A 20548-nucleotide genomic window follows, 5' to 3' on the forward strand; every position below is an offset into this window, starting at 1 on the left:
TGTCAAGTAGGAGATTGCTGCGGTGGAGGTCTAGGAGGTTTTTCCCTACTTTCTCCTCGAGGGTTTTGATGGTTTCCTGTCTCACATTCAAGTCCTTCAGCCATGCTGATCTTATTTTTGTGTACGGTGTAAGAAAGTGGTCTAGTCTAGCACCCCAAATGATAGATTCCCACCAGAGGAAAGAGCTCCCAAAACACGGAGCTTTAAAAACCAATAGTAAAATTTACTACGTTTGGGATGTGGAATTCCAAACCTTTCATATTTCAGGGAGTGGGTAGGAGTTGGGGGTTTCTTCCTGATTGCTTGGCACTGTGTCAGGAGTGGGGTTTATGGTGAGAGTGTGTCTCAGCCTTTCCTAGCCAATTTTGACGTGAGAATCTTCTCATTCATCCAATGTGTTGGAGTCACTCAGCTAGTTTCTGGACCTAGTTAAAGGGTAGACGGAAGTAAACTGTATGTTTAGTACTTTTGTGGGAGGAGGGAAGCTCAGGATCCTTCCATGTTGCTCTGTTGGCTGATTCCCAGTAAATATTCAATTTTCATTATTTTGATTATTAATTAATCATTGATTTTTATTTATTGGCTAATTTTGTTTATTCCTTTGAAGATCTAACAGTTATGTCTTCTTCTATTTTGTATTATAAAATTTATATTTTTCTTATTATTTTCTAAGAGATATTCATATTACAGAGAAGGACCCATTAGCAACAAGAACTATACTACTACTAGCAATAGCTAATTGCTAATTGGAATTTATTGTTTTCTTTATTTTTTTGCAATAATCTTAGAAGTCTTAGTTTTTATTTAGCCTTTTATTGATTTTTTTCTTTTGGGTTATTTGTTTTGCAATTATAAGGCCCTTATCATCCTGAAACTAGCCAAATAAATAAATTTATATTAATTCTTGTTATATTCTTTTTTCACACACCATTTTAAATCTCTGGTTTAGGAAATATTTCAAACATATGGAAAAGGATAGAGAATAACACAAAAAGGTTTTCATATTCATCATCCTGCTCTATCAAGCTCACATGCTGCCATACATTTTAAACATGCTTGAATAATGATAAGACTATCTAAACCCAGTATTTCTCAACATTTGGTATTTGTGGCTTTCTTTTTAAACCTACTCACTGTTGAGTTGAGTGATAGTTTATCATCTACTCTATAGCTGCTGTTCAGTTGATTTGTATATCTTTGGTCAATTTTCATTGTCTAGTAGGCATTCACCTAGAGCAACTCTGGGGATTAAGTTTTGCTGCCTTTTCCACCTCCACCCACCCAAATTTATTTTCAGCACTTTGAACCTATGGAGTAAATGGGAAAGTACTCTGCTAAGTACTGCTAGCATATCATTTTCTCTTTATCCCTGACTATAATGTTTTACTTTTATACGGGTCTTCCTACAATGCTATCTTCTGCGACTAGTTCTCCTATTTTCTACTGGTAATATTTATATTCTAAGAGTGACAAATTTCAAGTAGCTACAGATATAGAAGTTGATTACTCTTTCTATAAAACATATTTTAAATTGATTAAATATTTAAATGTTAAAGAAATAATTATCCAAGGGAGGAAACAGGGCAACTAAAAGGAAACCTTAGGAAAATGTGACTGCATAAAGTTGAACACTTTTCTGTAGCAAAACTAAATAAAAATTACTAGAAAACACCTTATTAAAAATAAACTGAAAATTTCAAGACCATAAGACAAATGCCATATATAAAGGCAAAGGAAAAACTATAAACTGGGAATAATATTTTAAATGCATGTGAAGACAAACACTATTTCCTCAGTATAAGTGAAGAGATTACAAAACTAGAAAGAAAAAAGATGAACTCAATTAGAAAATGAGCCCTAGAAACCCAATAAACATATGAAAAGATGGTTAAATTCACCTGAAATTAAAGAAATGTAGATTTTTTAAATAGAAATTTTTTCTCATTTAGGAGATTTAAAAAAGATAATAGTGTTGGCAAAGGTGGAGGAAATAGATATACAATTGACCCTCAAACAATGCAAGGGTAGGGGACAGCAACCCCCTGCATAGGTGAAGCCGTGTGGTGTTGCGGTGCCTGGGTGGCCTAGTCATTTGAGCATCGGACTCTTGATGCTCATCACAACTCTTCCACTCATATCATGATCCCAGGGTTGTTACTTAACTGACCAGAAGCCCTACTGATAACATACGCAGTCAATTAACACATATTTTGTATTTTATATATATTATATACTGTATTTGTACAATAAGGCAAGCTAGAGGAAAGAAAATGTTGAGACTCATGAGGAAGAAGAAATGCATATACAGCACTGTGCTGTATTTATTGATACTGTTAAGTTTACATTGTTTACAAAAATGAAGTGTCAGTGCCTACATCAATGCTATCTTATATGATACAAAAATACTATAGATATCAAAATTGAAAAGATAATATGAAAAAGAAATTTATATTTATTTACAGGGATAATGATTCATGCATTGATAATGAGGAAGCAGCATATGATTGCTTTATGGTAGACCAGCCACTAACGAAGAAATGTAAAATTTTTATGCCATACAGTATTAAAATAATATTCATAATGCAGTATTAGACATTGTTATTTTTTTAAAGCCACTTACCTGTGTTGATAGGCAGTTTCTTCAATGATGAGAGAGAGTGAGAGAGAGGCATACTACATAGTAATGTTAGTTTTTTACAAGCAAAGTTATAAAACAGTAGAAAATGAAGATATTGCTAATTTTATATTAAATATCACACTCTTATGCCTATGTGAGGATAGGCTACCACTTCCATACAGGTTTGTACGTGATGTCCTACATGATTAATACTTAGCCACTGATGATGATGCCACAAAACTATCTCATTTAGTTCTTGTTGTACAGTTATCACATTTTCACACAAAGACACATGCGTGCACAACAGATAAGTTTATTGACTGTACAACATGATATTATTTACCATTCGTTATTGGAAGTGGATCATCATATAGGTCTTTATCTTCATCATTTCCATATTGAGTAGGCTGAGGAGGAGGAGGAGGAAGAGGAGAGGTTGGTCTTGCCATCTCAGGGGTGGCAGAGGTAGAAGTGGAGGAGTTGGAAGGAGAGGCAAAAGAGGCAGGCACATTTGGTGCAAATTTACAGAATGTACATATAATTTCTGTTTGTCTTTTCTGCTTTTTATTCATTTTTCTAAAATTGTTGCTATATGATACTGATCAGTCCTTCTTTCACCATTTGTTTTAGTTTCAGTGCTGCAAAGCAGTCTTAAATAATCAGCACCTTTCTGCCACGGTGACTAATGTCAGTCTGTTTTCTGGCACTGCTTCTTCTGTATCTTCTTCCCCATCATCTGGTACTGGTTCAGAAGTACTCCTGTCCATAAGGCTGTCACCTGTTCATTCCTTTGGTGTGGTGTCTATTAGATCTTGAATTTTTCTAAAATACTTACCTTGAAACTCTCTCCTCCCACTTCTTTTGCTATACCTCCAGGCTTTCTCATGATTTTTTAAAAATTGTATTTGTTGTAAGTTATATGAAATAATGCAAAACATTTAGATACACGCATAGACACTTTCCCAAAGAACACATACAGATGGCTAAAAGACATATGAAAAGATGCTCAACACCTCTGACCATCAGGGAAATACAAATCAAAGCTATCACACCTGTCAGAATGACTAACATTAACAACACAAGAAATAACAAATGTTGGCACAGATATGAAGGGGAAACACTCTTGCACTGCTGGTAGGAATGCAACCTGGTGCACACTGTGGAAAACAGTGTGGACGTTCCTCAAAAAGTTAAAAAGAGAACTATCCAGCAATTGCGCTGCTAGATATTTACCCAAAGAATACAAAAACAATAATTTGAAGGGATACATGTACCCCCATGTTTATAGCAGCATTATCTACAATAGCCAAATTATGGAAATAGCTCAAATGTCCATCAACTGAGGAATAGATAAAGATGATGTGCTCTATCAGTTGATTGATCAATAGATAGATATACTGGAATATTACTCACCCATCAAAAAGAATGAAATCTTGCCATTTTCAATGATGTGGATGTAGCTAGGGAATATTATGCCAAGGGAAATAAGTCAGAGAAAGACAAATACCATATGATTTCATTCATATGTAGAATTTAAGAAACAAATGAACATGGGAAAAAGAAAGGCAAACCAAGAAATAAACTCTTAACTATAGAGAACAAACTGATCATTACCAGGGGGAAGGTGGGTGGGGAGATGGGTGAAATAGGTGATGGGGATTAAGGCAGGCACTTACGTTGAGCACCAGGTATTGTATGTAAGTGTTGAATTACTAAATTGTGCACTTGAAACTAATATTATACTGTATGTTAACTAGAATTTAATTAAAAACTTTAAAAAGGAAAAAAAAAACCCTATCTGGATACAGTTTTCTCCAGCAGGAATTTATTGTTTCAGGCTTGCTGGTTTTCATGGCTGTTTCTATAGCAATGTGGCATCTTCAGTGGTGTAATCCTTCCAGACTTTAATGATGTTCTCTCTATTGGGGTTCTTTTCCATAGGATTGATACTGCTTTCCATAGAGTGCCATGTGTAAGGAATCTTAAAGGTGTTTGTGACCTCCTGGTTTAGAGGCTGAACTAGAGATGTGTTTGAAAGAAGGTAGACCGCTCTGATGCCTTTGCTTTGAATGCATGGAGTGGATGGGAGCATTGTCCAGAATCAAAGGAAGGATGCTTTTCTTTTCCCCTTAAGGTGCTGAAATTGAGCTGAAAAAAAAAAATACAGGCTCTTTGAGTGTGGTTTTAATTGCTTTCTACAAGTTTTTAAAATTTGGTTTGTGGGCTGTTGGAATTGTAACTTTTAATTGCCTTCAAAGAACGAAGATTTAAAATAATGTCTGGTCTCAGTGAACAGGCTAGATGTCTCAGTTGTTTTTGGGTCAGCTGGCTTAGAGACTTTTCACACACTCACAAAAGTTTCTTATTAGATTTTGAACTCTTTAACTTGATTCAGCTAATTATGCTTAATAGCCAAGATTCATACTACTGTACTACAGATTTTTTCCCCCAGCAATAAATCTTCAGTTCATTATGATTCCACTCAACAAAAGGACTGCAGAAGTGATTTATTATTTGGGTGTTTGGAGAGGATACATTTGATGGTTTTTTTAGAAAACCTTTTTTTCACCCCATACTCAGATGTGCTTTGCTGTCAAGTGCATATTTAGATTGGCCTCTTGAGTTGTAGTGGTGATCTGCTTTTATTTTGTTTAGTGAAATTTGACTAAAATGTTTATTTGGCATTAAAAAGTTTTTTAATATTTATTTTTGAGAGAGAGAGAGAGAGAGAGAGAGAGAGAGAGAGAGAGAGAGAGAGAACACGAGCAAGGGAGGGGCAGAGAGAAAGGGAGACACAGAATCCAGAGCAGGCTCCAGGCTCTGAGCTGTCAGCACAGAGCCCAACATGAGGCTCCAACTCACAGACGCCTAACTGACTGAGTCACCCAGCACCCATATTTGGCATTTAAAAAAAAATGAGTTTGCCAAAGAAGTGCTGTTCCTTTTCCATATTAGTCCTGTATTTCTTCCCTAAATTCCATTTAGATTAATGTTTTTCTTCTTCCCTGATTTCTAATACCACAAAATAACTTCAGAATTGTTTAAAGTTGAGTTTAACAATTAATGTTTTAATTTCACTGAAGATCTCATTGTGACATTTTCCCTGATATGTAAAACAATGCATTGGCAAAATGCATATATTTTCCTTATTTGTAAGATTATATTCAGTGATATAATTTTCTTTGATTATCAAAGACTCTCACTGTAGGCAGTGCTATTTCTTGTGCCTACAAATGCTTCTGAAGTTGTATTACTAATACTACTTGCCCAGTTGGGTGTACAGAAAGTTTCTCATCTATTCAAGTTAATCCATAGCAACCACCTGTGGATGCTTTCAGGGAAGACTGTAGTACAGAATGCATAATTTTTCCCCCAGGAAATTTGCAGTGAAGCAGGTGCTAGATGGACTTTTTTCCTCCTACTCCATGAGCTCTGTTAAGTCTATCTTCAGTAGGCCTAATGATTGAATAAACCAGATGTCTACTAAAGTATTTTCGTGCCCAGAATTTCAGGGGTTTTTACTCTAGTACAGCTTGGTCTTATTCCTTACTGTAAGGAAGCTTAATAGCACTGTAGTTTAAGGTTTGTTTTGTTTTTTTTCTTAAGACAGGAATTTGTTTTGTTTTGTTTTTTAAGAGGGGAATTTGAGGGGCGCCTGGGTGGCTCAGTCGGTTAAGCATCTGACTCTGCTCAGGTCATGATCTCGCAGTACCTGTGTTCGAGCCCTGCGTCAGACCCTGTGCTGACAGCTCAGAGCCTGGAGCCTGTCTTCAGATTCTGTGTCTCCCTCTCTCTCTTACCCTCCCCTGCTGTCACTGTCTCTCTCTGTCTCCTGAAAATAAATTAAAAAAAACATAAAAAATAATTTAAAAAAAAGAGGAATTTGAGTGACTTGATTCATGGGTGCTTTTAGAACCTGATAGATAATCTCATTGCTTTTATTTTTGTAATGAAACAATTCCTAAACAGTTTGAAAGGGAAAAAAAAAGGCATTCCCCTTACTGGCAAGGTACTTCCTGACTTCAGGAACAAAGCACCAATAAAACCAATTCAGGGTTGTCCACACCTTCTTGTTGTACAACCACAAGACCAGTAGCTGGTGTTTTATTGTTTCCCTTCAAGGCTTGGGGGTTAGCAGCTTTATAGGTAAGGGCAGTCCTGATCATAAAAGTGATTGCATTTGTACAAACCAGTAGAATTAGCCTGTCTCTTCCAGATTTAAGTCCTGGTGCCTACTTCTCTTTCTTACCAACGTCTTCTGGCATTTTTGTTTTCAGAATATGGCATTTTCATCTGCATTAAAAACCTATTCAGACAAATATCCTTTCTCTTCAGTGATTTTCTTTATGGTGTCTGGAAACTTATCTGTTGTCTCTTGACTGGGCAGAAACTGCTTTTCCTTTTACCCTGACATTTTTTTGAGCCACACCTCTTTCAAAAATCCTCAGACCATCTTTTGCTGGCATTACATTCTCCAGCTTTAGTTCCTTTACTTTCTTTTTGGTTTAAGTTGTCCTATAATAACTTCAGTTTTCCTTGAATCATATTAGAATCTACAGGTATACCTTTCTTATAGCAATCCTGCACTCACATAAAAGCCAAATTTTTAAGACATGATAAAAAAGTATTTTACAAAAAGAGCAAGGTTTTTGTGCCTGCTGGTGTAGCTACAGTGATGGCTTCACAAATTGTCTTTTCTTTTTTTACAGTGTCTTTTAACGCTGGATTCATTTATTTTGAAATGGTGGGCTGCAGACCTCAATCTATGGTGCATATCAAGCAATTCAACTTTTTCTTATACTGACATGGCTTTTTTTCTGCTTCTTCTGAACGCTGCCAGCATCACTAGTGGTACATTGTATATGGGTCCTCTGGTGTCATTCAGGGCTAACAGGATTGTATTAAACATGCTGAAAAATATGGGAGAACGACAAGAGATCACTTTGTCCTGCAGTAGCAATTTAGTGGAGAGAGAAGCTGTTCACATGGAGGAATTAGTGTCACACAGTGTTTTAGGCAGATATTTGCAACACTTGAGCTCACTGCAATAGCAACAGGAGGTGGCTATGAAATTACCATAGTAGTTCTGTACATACTACAGTTAATTTTATACAGTTATGATTCAATACTGCATTTTTATGTGTATTTACATTTCTCTCCTCTGCAAACGGTGCCATGTACTATCTGTAAGTGTGTGTGTGTGTGTGTTTGTGTGTGTTTATACATTTTAACTTTGTAAATATTTTATTGTAGTGAGTGATAAAATAGTATCTACCTATCTTTTATGCACTCATGATATACCTTACTTTTCCCTAAATCTTTCCATATTTCTAGGCCATATGGTCTATATGTGTATTTTTTCAAATTGCTGCAAATCTTCAAAAAATTTTCCACTATACTCATTTTTAAAAATCTGCATGTAACTGAGCCCCTGTTGTTCAAGGGCCTGTGTGCTATTGGGGGAGTTTACATTGCTAAAACCTTTCTAAAACTACTTGGTAATTGAAATCAAAACTTAAATTGGACATATCCCTTGCCTTAACAATTCAGTTTTTTAGGAATTTATCTTGGCATTTGCCCAGAAGCACATAGACATATGTGTATATGTTTTCACTTATTATGTAATTGTTTATAACAGTGCAAAAGTGGAAATGAGTTACCTGTTCACGAGTAAAGGCTGGTTAAGTAATAGAGAAAATAATATATGAGTGATCTTCAGTGGGTACAACTGTGCAGGTAGGTAAAAGAGGGACTTTTTTTCTTTGCATTTAAAATTTGTACAATGAGAAGGCAGTGTAGTGATGGGAAGGGAAAATAGAACAATACCTAATTACATCAAAGATGATCTATACTGGCCCAATAATCTATGTGGTATAGATCCTAGATATCTAAGCTAGCCGTAGACAGTGGGGACAGGATGCAGTTTCCCTTTTTATGCTAATTGATATTATCTATTTCATGTAAACAAAACAAAATAAGTGTTTCATACAAATTTTTGTTTGTCTTTCAGGACTATATGATTTAAGTTAGATATTCCTTGTAACTTCAGTTTGTTAGCTTGTTTTTGTTCATTTTGCTGTGTGTGTGAGTCTGTGTGGTGGGTGAGGGTGTGTGTTTCTTTTCAATTTTTCCTATGAGTTCTCTGGCAAATTTGGAGTGGCTCCATGAGAGATATGAACCACATGCTTTTCTAAACTGAAACCATGAACTTTCTCTTTTCCTTCTTTTACATTTGCTTTTTTCCCTCACATGCTTCTGTGCATGTTAAATTGACTTTCCCTTTAATTGTCTAGGCATTAATATGGACTAACTTTATAAATCAGAAATTTACTTTTCTTATGATAGTTGTATCTTTAAGGTATTGAAAGTATTTGTATTCTATAAAACCAGAACCTGGGCCTAGAAAGTTTACATTTTCTTTAATATTTTGAAAGGTAGATTTCCAATAACTCTAACAAAGGCATTTGAAATTGTTCAATAAATAATACTTTTTAAAATGAATTGATTCATCTTCCTGAAATGCATGGGGAAAAGATATTTTTTCTTTTTCTAAAGCATGACATTTCTTTAATAATGTTAGTAAATGATAGAGGACTCTATCCTGAGTTTTGTTTAGTTTTTTATGTCTAATGAAGATATTTGTTAAATTATATTCGGCCCATAACCACGTTACAGTTTTATGTCAGTCTTTGTGCTTTTTGTCATTTGAAACTGATATACTGGTATTTTTTTTAAACTGCATGTTCAAAAAAAACCACTACATGTTCTAAAATTAATTTATTTCTGACATTGAAGAATATATTACTTTCAAATAGTACTTGTAGTACTTTTTGGGGAAAACCAAGTGTCACTCAAATATCAATATTATTGAAGTATATTAACAACTAAAATTTACATAGAGCTCATCTATTTACCTAGCACTGTGTTACACATATATTAACTCATTTAATTCTTTCAGTAAGCCTACAAGGTAGGGACTATTATTATTCCCATTTTATAGATGAGGAAATTGAGACATAAGATTTATCCCTGGTCATATAATAACACAAACACTGAGCCAGGGCTTGAATGCAGGCAACACACCTTCAGAGTCCACAATCTTCACTATGGATGGACACTAGCATCAGTGCTTAGTAAAGACTCAGTACTTTTTTGTTAGACCAAAACTAAAATAGTGTAACATTTAATTAGCAATAATCGCGCCTCGGATAAACCTCATTGGCTACGATACTGCCACTGCGCAAAGCTAAAATAGTGTAACATTTAAAGACAGGATCACTAAAGCAGCGTTTTGTTTATAGTACAGGGGAAACAATATACCAAACTTTTGAAAAGAAGGGAAAGGACAAAGTAAGGATATTAGCATTATTCTAGATGATTATTTTCTTGGTTCTTTATGAAGTTAATAGATATTTTGGATGTTTTTAGATGGCAATAACCTTTATATGTGTGACATTTAGAAACAGCAGTGATAGGACCCTTGAAGCTTTTTCATCTGTTTTATTTTGTTTTGTTTCTTTATTCAGTCAAGAAACATTTAGTGTAACTAAAAATGTGCTATTAAATTTGACATCAAGAATAAACAAGTTGAAGAATTCTTTACTGCTATATAAGCCCTATAAATTTGGAAGGAGCTGGGGTATTAAAATATATTTTCTTCATTAGAAAAATATATTTGTTGGGAGCCGACGAGCTTTTGGCCGCCTCAGGCAAGGATATATCGCTCTCCAGGGAGCAACCAAAAAACAAGATTTACATCTGGAGGCTAGGAGAGTGACATTTCCTGGTCCAAGATTTTGGCACCGGTCATGCTGGGCCATACGTAGAATGGCCAAGGTGCACAAAAGATCAAAACCGCATTTTGGATTATTCAGTGCTAGCTTCCTCCCCCCAGCATTTGCAGAGGCAAGTCTGGGTGCTTCTTTTGATATTCATTTGACTCTGTTACCTGGCAACCAACCCAGGTCAGTTCCCTGCCCCAAACCATATATAAGATACAAATGTTTTCTGGAAAGAGGGAGAAGGAAAGGAAGAAGAATAAAAGAGAGGCTTGATCGGATTCCGTATGCTGTCTTCAGTCTCTGCACCCCCTTTCCTGCCCTTTCTTTCCCTCCCTCAGGATCAAGAACCCACGAGGATTCTCCGCCCTGCTGGTCTGTCGGGTCAGGTCGGGGCGGATGAGACACGTACCGCCAAACTCCTGGGACTAGCACGGCGGGACCTGGCTTCGCTAAGACATATATTTATGGGAACGTTTGGGGAGAATAATTTGGTTTCCTTCATTTCAATTTACAGTTGACTTTTGCTATTGAGATCTATAAACTATGTGTCATAACATGGAAGAGAGTTATTTAAGTGTGTGGTTAACATTACCAGGACCCCTTATCTCTGTGTGTAGGCAGCCTTCAGCCCCTGTAGTTCCATATCTCCTTTGTCTTAATTACCTTGTTTTCATAGTTTATTCCTGTCTTTCTTCACCTTTACTCTTCTTTGTCTAGATATAACCATAATTATTTTTATTTTATTTTTTTAAGTTTATTTATTTATTGGGGTGGAGGGGCAGAGAAAGGGAGAGACAGAGAGAGAGAGAATCCCAAGCAGGCCCCATACTGGCAGTGTAGAGCACAATGTGGGGCTCAAACTCACAAACCGTGGGATCATGACCTGAGCCAACACCGAGTAGGACATTTAACTGAATGAGCCACCCAGACATCCCAGCCACAATTATTTTTTGCTGCAGGTAATGGAATGCTGAGATATTTATAGCTTACAGAAAGGAAGTCTGGATCATTGTGTCTACTTGTAGCTCACTGTGGGAGAGGCAACTTCCTAATATGAATAGTTCTACAATTCATCTCACAGCCAACATCATAAGAAGAGAAGGGAGAAAACACATCCCCTGCACAGTGACCAACTAAATATTTCTGAACATGACCATCAGCATCATCAGAGTGAGAAGGGCTTAGATAAGTGAAGTTCTTGAAGGCCTACATGAGGCTAATAACAAGGCTATGAATATAACCCACTAATTCTGACTTCAAGTTCTGTGGTATTTCAATAGTACAACCTTAAAATAATCCTTCTTTTTATATAAGGGGTAATTCTTGCCAAACTAATTGTAGGGATCATTTGATTTCAAAAAGTTTGAACATGGCAAATTGATTAGAATTTTACTTGTACACATTTCTCTAGAGTTAATGAAAAATTTCCCAACTCTCCTATTCACATTCATATATCCCTCACAAATCACATTCAAAATTTAACTGTTTTAATTTTTCTAAGTTTATCAAGATAAATTTTAGTGCCTTATCCGAATATGTACAACTGGATCTGGGAACAGTTATGTTCCTTAAAAAAAATCACTTTCATTAACTTTCTTTTCACATTCAAATTGCAAAAGAATCAACTTCCGGATTTGTATTGAGTTGATAAAACTTGAGGAAATGATATCATGTCAGTTAGAACTGACTGGCACTAATCTATGCTTTTTATCCTGCCTCAGTAACATTAGCATTTATAGGAATAGAAAGGTTATATAGGCCATTTCTGTTCATATGTTTTACTTTAATCTGCTGAGATATACATTTTTTTCCTGTAAAACTAATGTCGAAGGTGGTCTTAAAAAGCTTCAGCATCAAATGTAAAAGTCTACTTTTTTGATAGCAAAGAGAAGGATATACATTTCACATAAAATATCAATCAAATTTAATTACCTAATGATTTTGTGAAAGTTAGTCCTTCACCAGTATGAATAGATGTCTGCATTCTTCTACATCATTGCTGAGATTATGTTATACCTATTTTTATTAGAAACAGGAGCATCTTTAGGGAAGGCAGTACTTGAACAATCTTTACCCAGCACACATTTAATATAAACTGCTTTTATGTGAGACAGATTTAGGCACTCTAGAGGTGAAAATACTTTCAAGGTATTATGGCAACCCTGCTGTAATGGGGAGCTCAGCGATAAGGCCACACATGGGAGGGGAGACTTGAACGTAGATACTAAAATTTTTCTTCGCTCTCTCATTAGCTTATATAATTTTTCATTGATTAAAATATATTCACTGATCACTTACTGTGTGCAAGTCACTTGCCATCACTGAAGGATACAATGATCAAAAAAACAATACTTTCCCAACCTTCAAGAAGTTTACATATCCATGTGGATGAATGATATTAAAGAAGTAATTGAAGGCTTGTTTAATGGCAAGTGTAAAAACTGCAGCAAAGTTAAGAGCAGTGTGTCCTGAAAGTGTATCACCAGTGATCTGACAGCTAATGGATTCAAAGGTTAAGACCCAAAAGATGAGCAAGAATTAGAGAACAAAGCCTACAAACCTCGGGTCAAAATAGGTTTTGAGTGAGATAGTCTAATATCCTGGATAGTATTCTAGAAGTGAGTTATATTTTATAATTCTAGTGCCCTCAAAGGAAGAGAAATATTATGACTAAGATTACTAGTGTCAACCCCATATTTATTCTCTTCTTCCTTACTAACAGAACCCATTTTTATTTAAAGAACAATGTGCCCAGCTAAAACAACTGTTGTATTCAAGTTCTCTTATAAGGTAGTTATTTGACATACTTTAATGCAAAGAAAACAAAAGTTGTGGGATTGAGAAAATCCTTCAGAGAAGGCTGTTGTGTTGTTCAACACATTTTTGCCTTTTGTCCTTTACTTTCATTTCTGAAATGAGAATGTTATGGTTTGAGCTATGGTCAGTACCTTAACATAAGGATGAGGGCTACAGTCTAAGAATGATACAGGAGAGGAGTGCCTGGGTGGCTCAGTTGGTTGAATGACTGACTTCCACTCAGGTCATGATCTCGTGGTTCATGAGTTTAAGCCCCATGTTGGGCTTACCGCTGTCAGCACAGGCCCCATGTCAGATCCTCTGTCACCCTCTCTCTGCCCCTCCCATGCTTGTGCTCTCTAAAAAATAAATAAACATTAAAAAAAAAAAAGAATGGTACAGGAGAAAGCATGAAAGGGCCTAAATGTCCAAGGCTATTGTGATGTCAGTATGTTCCTGGATTTTTAGTGTCAACTTTCTTTGAGAGAATAAAAGGAAAATTAACCTGCAAATATGTAAGGTAAATAGAATTTTATTTGGGGAAGCATCAGATATCTATATTCCTTCTTCCTGCTCTTACATTGATGAAGAAAGAAGGAAATATTCAAATAAATAGATTTGTTTAATGAACTCTTTGTATGTTTATGTGTTTATACAAGAAGTATACAGTTTACTTATATTTGTGTGTTTACATAAATAAGTAACCAGGAACCAATGCACGTTTCCAGCAGAATTCTGCCATGTTTTAGTACAATAACTTATTTGCAACTGTGATGCAGCTGGTTGAGACAGAAGACCTAAAGTTTAAAGAAACAATTAGTACAGTTGTCAGGTATATTTTAGAGCCCATAGCAGGATTGTTTTGGTAGTAAAGAAAAGGATAAAGTGAGAGAAGTTACAATCGTTATAACTGATGATTTTTAGATATGGGAGAGGAAGGTGAAGAAAAGTAAATGCCAGCTTTCTATTTGCAGACCTGGTTAAATAAGGAGTTAGTGTAGTGGGTCAGAAAGGATAGAAGGTTGGGTAGTTGAGAAAGGGGAGATCATGAGTTTTAATATAAGGCTATCTGAGGCTAATGAAATGGAAATGTCAGCAAACCACTGCAAGTTTGTGATTTAAGTGTGAATTGTATGTTACCTTAGCAAAAGTAAGTGAGATCAGTGGTTTTATTATCTACGTGATTTTGTCCATCACCACTTTTTGTTATTCTTTACTGAGCCTGAAGTATGGTACAGATTACAATTTTAGTCCCGTTCATAAAACAGCAGTAGGGTGAAAAGTCTTTTCTGGTATATCAAAAGATTATGGCAAATAAAATCATTATTTTCTATTTTTGCCTTTCACAAAACAGTATAATTTCCTATCTATATTAATATTATTATTATTTTTTGTTCTAGAATAAGACTTATTCTTTCTTAAATCAGATATTTAAAGAGGCATGAATGTTAGGAAAACTGAAAAATGGCAAGGATAACGTGTTTGTAATTATAATTTGCAATACGTAAAACAAAGATAATTTGATTATCATCTGAAATACCTTTCTTCTCTACAAAGCCAAAATGAAGCAGTTTAAATAAGCTTATTGGTAAATTACTTTCATCAAAGTTTTCTGCATATTCAGGCAAACTTTACTACATTTTTGGCTCAGATTTTTTTTTTACTATGTATATATTTGATTAAATATTTTTGAATAAAGCTTTGATTGAAAGTTTCATTGAAGTCTACTTGAGTCCCTTAACTGATAGAACAAGCTTCATTAGAAAATAATTCTAGTAATTTAGAAAAAAAATTTTAACGTTTATTTATTTTTGAGAGAAAGAAAGAACATGAGTCGGGGAGGGGCAGAGAGAAAGGAAGACACAGAATCCAAAACAGGCTCCAGGCTTTGAGCTATTAGCACAGAGCCTGATGTGGGGCTGGAACCCATGAGCCGTGAGATCATAACCTGAGCTTAACTGACTGAGCCACCCAGGTGCCCCAAATTCTAGTGAATTTTTTTAAAATAATTATGTATTTGGGATTTTAAAATAAAATTTTGGACTGGAATATATTCAGGTAGGTAGGAAATAAAAGCCAGAACAATTAACCCAAAGAATGTAACGAAAGTTTATTTTAGGCAAAACATAGTGATCTTTCTAATTATATTATGCTACCTACATTGTATTTATATGTTTGATCCTAGAAACAGAAATGAGAGAAATGAAATAGAAATGAAAGAGCATTTATTTTATAACTTGAAAGGAATGGTTGTGGTTTAATCACCCATAGTGTTAAGTCTAGTGCACGGAGTCCCGGCATATGGCTCTTGCGGTCAGGTTTGTTGTAGACTGCTAGGGGCTCGTCCTTCGACGTAGCACAGGACTAGGATTCCACTCTGTCTGTGTGGCTCTGTCCTTGTCACCCTTTTGAATTTTGGGTTGAGAGCCTGAGGGTCTCATTTCTTCCTATTGATTCTACCCTCTGTTCTGAAGTTTTTAGCTTTCCTCTTTAGCTTTCCCTATCCAAGTTCAAAATGTGTTAAATACCTTGAAGAAGAGGCTTGTGTTTGGGCATGTGGAATTTTACAGGGCTTCAACTTGCTTGACAGAATTGAATAAAGTCCCAAAGTATGTGAAATGGTTTTTCTGAAACATAATGGGGTGACCTGCTTTCCTTTGAAGCTGGTTGAAACTAATGATTTTTTTTAACTGCCTGGGACATTGCTTGTGATTCTCAACAAATTAACTACTTTTCTTTTGTTGTTGTTGTTTGTTTGGGCCTTAACATACTAGCAGCTTTCCCTTTAAATATCCGGTTAACATCTCCCCAGGCAAGGAAAGTATAACTGAGGGTTACAAGTAGTTTCACACCTAAGAGGAATAATAATGCTTATGACAACAATGATGGCAACAGAAGGAAGCTCTAGTGCTTGTTATGCATCAGACCAGTTCTAAGAATTTTACATACATCAATTATTTTAATTCTATGATTATGTTATATTTAGTTAGGGCCTCGGTTTTCTAGTTGAAGTCAGGACACCTTAGATTTACATTCAACTTGCATTGAGGCGTAGCTTTTATTTCACTAGACATCGTATGGCATTTTCTCTGAATCTCTACTTATTTTTGTTGCCTCTGGGAGCTGCACATAGCTTCTAGCACTGCCAGCCCCTCACTAGAATGAAATTTTTAATGCTCTCTGTTTCTTTGAATAATTGGCTGCCAGTTCAAAGTTTGTCATTTAAGCCTATGACCTAGATTAATGCCCTACCTAAAAAATTAGACCAGGAAGTTGCAAATCAGGCATTTTTAGTTTTTGGGCCAGGACTCAGATTCTACTGTGAAAGTATGTGGAATTTTCCAAATACACAAACGGGATACAAGTAACTGGGTTAAAAAAAAAAAGGCATGAGAAATGTCTTTAATATCCACTCACTGTAAGATTTAATAGATGGAGGCCGAGACAAAGGAAAGAAAGAGACCAAGTTATGGAACCAAGAAAGCCTTTATTGGGATCTGCGATTCCTGGGCGAGGTTCCATGACCCTGGGAGTGGGGAGTCAGGGAAGTCGTGCCTGGTGGGGAGGGGTGAGGTATTTTTATGGGTGAAAGACTTCTGGGTTTGGTCCTGGGAGGGCAGATCACCAAATAAGGGCACTGTTTTCAAATGGCGCAGACATTCCAGGTCTACAGGTCGGGGGTGGGGGTTGTTGGTGCACGAAGTTCTCTGACCCACAGAAGAATGGTTGCTTGGTCACCACCTTAAGGTAACTCTTACACTCACCATGTGCCTTTCCTATTTTCTGTGATGTATAAAGGATCACCCAGAGAGATTTGATGATCTTAGCTACACATACTGTTTTTTCCTGAAATGGTATTTAGGGAACCATATATAAGTATTGTTTAAATTGTTGCTATTAGACATTGTTTCAGATTTGTCTTACCAATCATTTGTCTAGGAAGTTGACTTAAAAAATCAGTCTCTTGGTCAGACAAAATGAGAATTGAAGATGAGTAAGAAGAGCATAGTAGCATTGATAAAGGACAAAAGCAGGGAGTATGTTTTCATAGAAGCGTAAATATGCTGTGATCATGAACAAGGGTAATATATTTTCACTTAATAAAAGAGCCAGTGAATCGATTGAAATTTAGGATAACTAGTTTGATGAATTTTTCTGAGTGGGAACACACTATTTTTGAAGAAAACTGATTACTGATGAAGTTTCTTATTGTTGCTTCAAGGCATTAAAAAAAAAATAAAAGATTCCTGTGTGGAAGGAGCCATAGCCATCAATCATATAGATTTTGGGCACTGGAAAAAGGAACAGGTGGTGACATCAGACATGGTGTTCAGGAAGCAGTAACCATAATAGTTTTGGATAAGAAAATTAAAATTGATAGTAGGGATAATAAAGATCTTTGCAAAGCTTTCCTAAATACTCTTGAGTATGTTGTGTGTATTTATGATTTCTTTGTGCTTTGGCACTCTCTTCCACTTTCCTTTCACATAGTACTGAAGCAGCCCCCAAAGATCTAAAAGTCATCTTTGGAGCTACTGCTCTTATTGCTTATCTTCAGCCTTACTAAATATTCTATTGATGCAGGCTAGAAGAAAATAACTGTTGACCCTTCTTACTTGAATTTTCAATTGTGGCATTTGGTGTTTGACACAGGACTTAAACCAGAAATGTGAGGTTTCATGTAAGAATCTCTCCTCTAGTTATGATCAGTACCCTGACCATATTTAGTGATTCTTTGGAAGAGGAAGATAATGTTGTTGGCATATACCATGGTGATAACAAGGGTATGAGAAACCAGAGAAAGAATGTTTTGTAAAGTATGACTCCTAGGTATACTTTAAGAGTCTGATTCTTCAGTATCCAGATTTGTTTGGCTTATTTGAAACTTCATAATACTACCCTAGTAGCCCAAACTCTGGTAGTTGTCTTGTTTTTTTTGCATTGAAATTGGGTTTTGTAGAATATTTAAGACTAGCTATTTCTTTTATAGAATTAGGTACCAATCTAAGTATTTTACTTGTTTTAACTCATTTAGTCCTCACAACAACCCTGTGATTTATGATGTAAATACTATTATTATTCTCACTTACAAATGAGGAAACTGAGAATCACAGAGGGGTTGCTTAGGTTCTCTAAAGAAGTAAGGAACAGATATTTGAAACCCAGGAAGTCTAGTCCTAGAGTGCACACCATTAGTCACAAGGGTCGCCTGTCTACCAGAAAATCATTAAAACTTGAAAAGTTTGGTCTTTCTACAGCACAGAGATGACCAGATATGCTTCAGATAATATTTTCTATTTTAAAATAATTTGAGGAAAATGAGTTAAAATTTTTTCATTGAAACAATTAGCTGATAGTTTACAGACATTAATTGTGAAACAAACATGATATGTTATATTTAACTGAGTTTAGAATTATTATTGTAGTTATTAATTTCCATGTGGTTTATGTTGATTAAAATGTTAATATAACTACAGAGCATATAAACAGCCATAAATGATGAAAGGGGAAGGCTTTTAACTTAATTGGAATCTATTAAAAATGAAATAAGCAGTCTCATTTGTAGAATAAGTAAAGTATCGCCACATAGAACAGTATTGCAGGGATAGTTCCACTGCCAATGAAAACAAAAAAATTCTTGTTCTCATTCCTGTATGAAATTTGATTTCAACATGAAATTTGAAAATGAAAGTTTGATCTATATTATGAAGGCTATTTTTTTAAAGTATGGTCTAGGTTTTGTAATTCTATTTATTTTACCTTAAATTTTGACAAGAAAATTTACACTTTTATTAGGAGGGCATAAATTTAGGGATACTCTTTTAAATTTTTTTTAAAAAAATGATTAAAAATTTTTTATATCTTTCTACTTATGCCATTATTTAGTGTGAACATCTATGCTACATAGTCTTAGATATATTCCATATAAGTTATGTTTGTGCTCATCCACTGAAATCTTTTTCAGGACATTCCAGCACCTGGCAGTTACGATGTTCAAAAATCATATGAGATGTCCCAAGTTCAACATAAATACATGCCACCCCGTAGTTATGTGGCTAAGCTGAAACATGCCTCCTTTCTTAGTGCAGCTCCTCGGTGCAAGGAGAAAATGACTGATGGGCCAGGTAAGTACAGACTGTGTTTTTAAAGCTATAGGGAAAAAAAATTTAAGGTTTTCATAACCTTATATTTGCCAAACCTCTTAGAAAAAAATTCTGCTTCATTTAGCGAAAGATTTTAGATATTTTTTACCCATAAGATGTCTCTGGAGTTTTACATTTCTTAATTTTACCAAAGACAATGTTATTGATTTGAATTTAAAACTAATAAAGTCATTTTCTATTAGTGAAAACCCAAAATTCTTAATGGGCTAGGGTTGTTAGAGGAGAAAGGCACTTTACATTGTATAAGACACACATCATGTTAGTATCATGGAATCATTTTAATTTTTCTCAAGTATCAAGAAAGCATCCATATAAAAATATAAACATTTATTTGGAGGGTTAAAATTCCAAAAGTAATTTTTATTTGAAAAATTGGGATTAGTTCAGTACTAATAATAGTTTTCTTAGACTAAAAACGAATGCAGTAACTTTTTCTGGTAAGTGTGTTACCAGGAAAACTAGAGAGAAAATAGGAACTATTATTTCCAGAAATAATTTAGAAATGTATTACCACAAAACAACCAAACTGTTGTAATGACTGCTTATGAGAATATGATGAGAAAAAAAAATGAAACAGAATGGAGATCCTCTTTCAAGGGTTTTGATGAAAAACCAAATTAGGAGACTACAACCTGTCAGTCAGTGAGAATACTTAGAGAGACTGCAATCCATAGAGGCTTGCTTTGTCTTTCAGGGTTCTTTCAAGAATCAAGTATTTTGTCAATTTAAAGGTTCATTGTAAGTCAAATTTTCACTTTGTGTATTTTATTTGTTTTCTCTCAAATTTGGGGTACCATTGATGATTTTGTCAGGTTTTAGCTTTTTTATAAAGTAGAATTCAAACACAGTTCATGTCCCTGACTACACTCAATATGTGGTCACCAAGAAGTGGTGCAGGGAAATTAGTTCTTTGAAGTTCTAGTCCTATCACAGTCACCATCACCAAGCACAATCAAATAATACATAAATATCCATTTCAGGGTTTCTTGAAGTAAATTATGTTGAACTTCATATTTTCTGAAGATTATTTTTTCTTTCAGCCTCTACTTTTCTCTCCATAAATATTATTGTAGATGAGGAATGTATAGGTTTCACTTAGGTGTCAGGATTGGCACTGTGATTTTTCATTTAGTATTTAGCTGAGGGCAAGTAAATTCACTAATTGTTTTATTAGTTTCTATTTTACAGAA

At 35.2% G+C, this 20548-nt stretch overlaps 1 protein-coding gene and 1 pseudogene across 1 annotated transcript in view; one reads left to right on the forward strand and one right to left on the reverse strand.

Annotated features, from left to right (window-relative positions):
- The window catches only part of STPG2 (sperm tail PG-rich repeat containing 2), a 446153-nt gene that overhangs the window by 174240 nt on the left and 251365 nt on the right, over nucleotides 1–20548 (forward strand). The window contains exon 9 of the mRNA XM_029922541.1: nucleotides 19160–19319. Coding sequence (XP_029778401.1) covers nucleotides 19160–19319 — 160 coding nt within the window. The remainder of the gene's footprint in view (nucleotides 1–19159; nucleotides 19320–20548) is intronic.
- On the reverse strand, nucleotides 9737–9865 carry LOC115302938 (annotated as a pseudogene).

The sequence above is a fragment of the Suricata suricatta genome, chromosome 1 (genome assembly GCF_006229205.1).
Source record: "Suricata suricatta isolate VVHF042 chromosome 1, meerkat_22Aug2017_6uvM2_HiC, whole genome shotgun sequence".
Classification (NCBI taxonomy): Eukaryota; Metazoa; Chordata; class Mammalia; order Carnivora; family Herpestidae; genus Suricata; species Suricata suricatta.